The 6,000-nt window shown below is 46.2% G+C and overlaps 1 protein-coding gene across 1 annotated transcript; it reads right to left on the bottom strand.

Annotated features, from left to right (window-relative positions):
- Window positions 1-3,228: 3,228 nt before the first annotated feature.
- Window positions 3,229-5,715, bottom strand: LOC109737863 (aspartic proteinase Asp1). The gene is made up of 8 exons (XM_020296990.3): window positions 5,476-5,715; window positions 5,261-5,387; window positions 4,876-5,105; window positions 4,554-4,784; window positions 4,152-4,293; window positions 3,854-4,048; window positions 3,689-3,770; window positions 3,229-3,588 (listed from the first exon to the last, which is right to left on the bottom strand). Exons 1-8 carry the CDS (start codon window positions 5,580-5,582, stop codon window positions 3,470-3,472), a joined length of 1,233 nt encoding a protein of 410 aa, XP_020152579.1. The 5' UTR covers window positions 5,583-5,715; the 3' UTR covers window positions 3,229-3,469.
- Between the last annotated feature and the right edge of the window lie 285 nt (window positions 5,716-6,000).

Below are 6,000 nucleotides of genomic sequence, written 5' to 3' on the forward strand. Positions count from 1 at the left end.
CCGGCGGGGCTTAGCGGGCCCGTTTCGGGCCTGGCCGGGCCAGGGGTGACCTGGTATGCCCCGCTGCCGTGTCCGGTCGGCTGCCGCGACAGTGCCGGAGGCACGACTTCTCGCACGATGGCAGTGGAGGTGGTTCCCTTCCGCTCGACATTGGTGTTGTTGTTCTCGTCGCGTGGCGCTTCTCTCTGGTCTTCTCGGCCTCGTGGTGGTCCTCGTAGTGAGATGGCGTGGGCGGCGGCGCAACCGCGGTGGCGCATTGGGTGGTTGTTTGGATGGTTGGCTCCGGATGGGCGGTGGTGTTTGGTGTGCGGGGGAAATCCTTGCCGGTTCGTCCGGCGCCGATGCGGTGACACCGGCGGGTGCCACCATTCCTTCTTGAAGGGCGTCGGTGGTAGCCATCCCCTACTTTCCTCCGCATACCGGGGGAAACCCTAGGACTTGTTCGGGCAGCAGCGTCGTCGGCGTCGCATACCTTCTTGGAGGTGCTGCTTGGTATGCGGCACTCGGAGCCTCGGGCTGTGGTGGGGTGTTTCCGGAGGGCACAGTGGTGGCGGGCATTCCGCGCTTTGTCGATCTGCCGTTGTTGGCATTATGTTTCTTCTTCCTTTTTTGTCTTTGGGCTTGTTGTGCTGCTCGCCCCAGCGTCGAGATGTATCTTGTGTTGGCTGGTTGCTTTGGAATACAAAGCGGGGGGAAACCCTTTTTCGGTAATTTGAGAGGGGTGTGACCCAAGGACAACTTCCAATAAAGAACACTCCAGAAAGTAGACCGCTTTTAGAATTTGTGGGCTCAAAGATTCAGGGTAATTGAGCACTCACCATGCTTGCCTTGCGAGGAGCGCTAGATTAAAAGTTTCTAAATCACGGAAACCCAATCCTTCCATATATTTTGGCCTTATCATAACATCCCACGCCACCCAGCATGGCTTCCTTTTCCCTCTTTTGCTTCCCCACCAGAATTGTCAGATAATGGGTGTGACACTCTCACACAAAACCTCTTGGGAGCCTGAAACAAGACATCGAATAAACTAGAATTGCTTGAGCGACAGATTTGATAATGACCTCTTTCACTGCAGTTGACATCAATTTCTCCATCCATCTCTTGACCTTGTCCCATACCCTATCTTGCATATACTTGAAAGTGTCATTCTTTGAATGTCCAACATCAGTAGGCATGACCAAATATCGATCACTCAAAGACTCGTTTTGGACTTGTAGTACATTCTTCACACCGCCTCTAAGGGTTTGAGGGCATCCTTTACTAAAAAAGATTGAAGATTTGTCGTGGTTTACCCTCTGACCAGAAGCACCACAATAAGAACCCAACAAGTTTGATGCCGCAGTTGCCCCCTTCACACTCGACTTAAAAAGCAACAGGCTGTCATCTGCAAATAAAAGATGGTTAATGGTTGAAGCCATCGAAGCCACCTTCACACCTGCCAACACCGATGACTGAGGACTGGATTTCAGGAGACACGAAAGGCCCTCTGTTGCAATCAAGAAGAGATAGAGGAGATTTGATCTCCCTGTCTGATTCCTCTAGTAGGCTTGAAACTGTCAAGCTTCTCTCCGTTAAAAAGAACTAAAAAATATACTGAAGAGACCATACCCATGACTATGTCAATCCATGATGGATCAAAACCCAACTTTGCCATGATAGCCTTCAAATACGGCCAGTCAAGCCTATCATAGGCTTTCCTCATATCTAGCTTCGAAGCACAGTAGCTATTATTCTTTGACTTGGTTCGCTTCATAAAGTGAAGGCACTCGTATGCACAAATAATAATGTCCGTGATCAATCTGCGAGGCACAAAAGTTGATTGCTCCTTAGATATAATATCAGGCAAGATAATTTTGAGTCTGTTGGCCACAACCTTGGATGCTACCTTATATAACACATTGCATAAAGGGATGGGTCTGAACTGGGATAATAAAGTAGGATTAGCTACTTTCGGAATAAGAACCGGTGTTGTCTCATTAATACTCTCCGGGCTTTCTTCTCCTCGGACAATCCTGAGCACCACTCTAGTGACTTCCCCGCCGCATATATCCCAATGCCGCAGATCAAAACGCGCCCGAAAACCGTCCAGTCCCGGTGCTTTCGTTGGAAACATTTGAAAGAGAGCGGTTTTTACCTCCTCGTTGGTGTAAGGAGCACATAGATCGGCATTCATACTGGCTGTAAGTTTGCATGGCACATGATCTAGGACTGCTGGCATGTCCTCCACACCTTCGGTCTCATATAGGTTTTGATAGAAATCATTGGCCATTGCCCGGATCCTCCACTAACACTCCCAAGGAATTTTGAAGGGCCTTGATCATGTTTTTCTTCATCCTCAAACTTGCCCAGGTATGAAAAAATCTCGTGTTTCTGTCACCTGCAGAGAGCCATCGTATTTTTGCTCGTTGCCTCCACATAATTTCCTCTCGGTGGTACATCTCTATCAATTTTTTATTTATTTTCTGCTCGGCATCGGTAGGAGCAGTACGGAGAGGATCATTGTGCAATTTATCTAGCTCTTGCTTCAGCGACTTAATTTCTTTATGGACACTGCCAAACGTGTCTCGACTACATGCTGACAGGTTATTGGACAGCGCTGCTAGCTTGGCCTTCATCTCCTCAACGCTTGTACATGGAGGGCCAGCCCAGCCGCTCGCCAAAATGTCCCGCATTTCCCCATGGGTCTCCCACATAACTTCATACCGGAAGGCCGGTTTCTTCCTTGTACTGTGCGATCTCCCAAAGTCTAGCAAAATTGGGCTGTGATCGGAAGTACGAGTAGAGAATCAAATGAACCAGTTGCACATTCCAAGTAGTAGTACATGGGTGACACATCTTCAAAATGTGCAACTGATGTGTATTAGAAGCACCACAGACCAAACTGAGTTTGGAAACCCATAGTACAAATAACAGAATCAAATAAACAGAGTTGCACATTACAAGTACAGTAGTTACACATTTTAGAAAAGGTGCAACTGGTGTAGATTAAAAGTGCAGCTGCAAATAAAAAATATAAGGGCCAAAAGATTATCATTCCCGAAAGTAATCCTTGCAACCTGAATATAGCAGAAAAAATACAAGAAAAGGCGCATACATGATCAAAAGGTCCATCCTGGACGTCCAATAGTTCTGACGTGTGAACTGATCCAAGCAATAACAGCATACATAACTGAGATGGAATCGACAGAAATCACACACAAAATAGTCGACTGGTGGAAAAAAGAAAAGTCAATAATCAATAGCTCTAGTTTATTTCTGTAGTGTGTTATATTCTTCCTAAAAATAAGGTAATCGAATATCTTACCAAGATTGTAAATACACACATATATATCGAAGGTGCGCATTTCTCGGTATGCCAACATTTTATTCATTATAAGCGGGAGCATCATACAGCCTTTCGAACACCTTATATACGAGAGCACTCATTTGTTCTCGTTAAGGTTTTTGTCTATGTCGATCTGAACATTGTTCAGAGACGCGAATCGATGACGGATTCAAGCTCCTGCGCCTTGTCGCACTGCGCACGAACCCATCCGAGCTGCTTGCTCTCGTTGTTGTATATCACAAACAGATCCTGCATCGTAACAGCTGCAGAACAGAGGATCAAAATAGATATCTTTTATAAACAGGCAAGGTATACTAGTTTCAAGAGCCCGGACAATTTTCTGAATCTGAGCTCCATATATACCTCCGATCAAGATAAAGTTCAGTTCCTTCAGAACAGGATCCGACGAGGCATCGCGGATAGCCAAGCACGTTTTCCCGTCATCCTGCCATGCCAACAAACATACACAAGACATGTTAGCCATTAATTGTTCAGTGATGCTTATCAGTCGGGTTGTCGAATGTTCACCTCCACGATGAGGTAGTTTTGAGGAGGGATGTCCAGGTAGCTGGTGCCGTGGGCGTGGGTAATTTTAAGTGACAGTGCCTTGAATTGGTTCTTCACATCATTGACAGATCTGAATGGCTTTTTCCCTTTCCAGCATAGAGGCAGAGCACGACCCTTCACCTCTACAAGTGATGATTCACTGAGAGTGCCTCTAACCTGAAAGACTCAAATCCCATGAGTACCATTTTATTTTATTTATTATCTCTGTTCAAAATTATGGGCATCAGAAATTCAGAATGCACTGTGGTTTGAAATTTACCTTTGAAACAAGCTCATTGTATATCTGGGCAGGCACGAAGGTGTAGGTGGTACCACTGTCAAATACAGCCTCAAATGTTGGATTCCCTCTTATCGGCTGTTTGTCAGTGAACAGCTCTGCTAGGCCAGGTGAGTAGTAAAACCTGGGGTAAAACGATGGTAAAATAAATGTTTGGAACCAAATGGAAAAGAAAACAAGTATGAACCATAGTCTTCTCTAACTATGCATGCCTAGATCCAAAAAAAATGAAAGTGAAAGCCATGATCACAAAGCAAGCACTTTATGAACAATTCTTACGATGAATGAAAAGAAAACAAGCAATAATGACCCTCTTCTCTAACTATGCATGTTAGATCCAAAAAAAACTAAAAGCGAAAGCCATGATCACAAAGAAATTCTTACAAGGATTCTCTCATGGGTACCCAGGTTACGCCGCGCGAGGGCGGATTGAAGTCCCCGACGAAGAGGACGCCCTTTCCTTTGCTGCTGAAGCAATGTCCAATGACATTCTCTGTTATCATCTTTAGCCCCTTGAGTTGCGCGGCAAAGCCTGCTTTTCCCCTCCCGAGTCCAAGGATGCCATCTACCGACGAGGGCGGTGCGTCTGCTGGTTCCTCCTGGTTGTATCCACATCTGTACAAAATGAAAGTGACCGTGCATCATCAGCATCCAAATACAGTTAGGCACTGAACATGTAACACTAATATTTCAGTTAGCGCCGTACCCGAAGGCGATGTTTTTCTTGTCTTTCCCAATGACAGAAATGATGTCAGTGGCAAGGTCACCTTCTGACTTCCCGGTGACATACTGAATCTCGTAGTGGCATCGATGTGGATCTTTCCTGGAGCACTCAGGGATCCCAGGCACGTCTCTGCGCATCGCAGCACATAGCGGGCCACCACATTGCACCCTCAACTTGTCAGCTGCTGGCTTGTAATGTGGGTGTGGCGGCCTCTGTGGTAAAACGAAACATACATCAAAGCAAAGATCGATCATACCAAACATTTTTCAGAAGTATCGTTGGAATGAACATGTGGCATCAAACACAAAGTATTACAGATTGAACGGCAATATGTGATATTGCAGAACCTAGTGTCGTTAGTTGTTACCGGGTGGCAGCCCTTGCAGCCGTGGACCGGGTGGTCGCACTCCAGCCAGGTGAGGTTGCTGCCAGTGTCGACGTCCAGGAAGTAGGGCTTCGCGGGTTCACCGATGTTCAACGTAGCATAGAAGTGGCTGCAGAGGTACAGAAAAGGCGCGTAAAATATAGAGAGAAAACCTCAAGACTGAGAAGGCCATGAAGAGAGGGTTCAGAGAAACATACCCAACAGGGTAGACATTGCCTTCGAGCGGGAACTTGATGGAGGAGGACGGCGCGGTTGGGAGCAGGAGGAGGAGGAGACCGATGATCGGAGACCACATGGCAGCCATGGTGGGGGAAGAAGGCAGAGCTGTGGTTTGCACTCCTCTGCTGGAACTCTCTGTTGCTTTGGATGGTGCGAACAAGGTGGTGAGGTATTTATAGCCGCTGGCTGCCAAGCTTAGTTTCCTCCGCTGCTTTCTTTTTATTGTGCATTTTTTGTGGGTTTTAATATTGACTTTCTTCTCAAGTGACGTGTAATTCAACTAGAGTTCCCTGACTGCTAAGTCCTTGTTTGGAGCAAATGATTTTTTTTCCCCTAAATTCCACCAGGAATAAAAGAAATTTCTGCTGACTAGATGTAAATTTCATGTGTTCTGAATAAGACTTAGTGAGATTAAGGCAGAAAGAAGATTTAGACACGAAAAAATATTATTTGGATTTACAAAACTGTATGCTGTGCACGGCACTCAGAGAATAGTGATAGAT

Source organism: Aegilops tauschii, chromosome 4 (genome assembly GCF_002575655.3).
Source record: "Aegilops tauschii subsp. strangulata cultivar AL8/78 chromosome 4, Aet v6.0, whole genome shotgun sequence".
NCBI lineage: Eukaryota > Viridiplantae > Streptophyta > Magnoliopsida > Poales > Poaceae > Aegilops > Aegilops tauschii.

Bases quoted from the DNA above. Each gene is read 5' to 3' on its own strand.
- LOC109737863 (XM_020296990.3), bottom strand. From the start codon at position 5,582: ATGGCTGCCATGTGGTCTCCGATCATCGGTCTCCTCCTCCTCCTGCTC. The intron at 5,388-5,475 runs GTATGTTTCTCT...GTACCTCTGCAG, and splicing joins GGCAATGTCTACCCTGTTGG to CCACTTCTATGCTACGTTGA. The intron at 3,771-3,853 runs GTGAACATTCGA...TTGGCATGGCAG, and splicing joins AAAACTACCTCATCGTGGAG to GATGACGGGAAAACGTGCTT.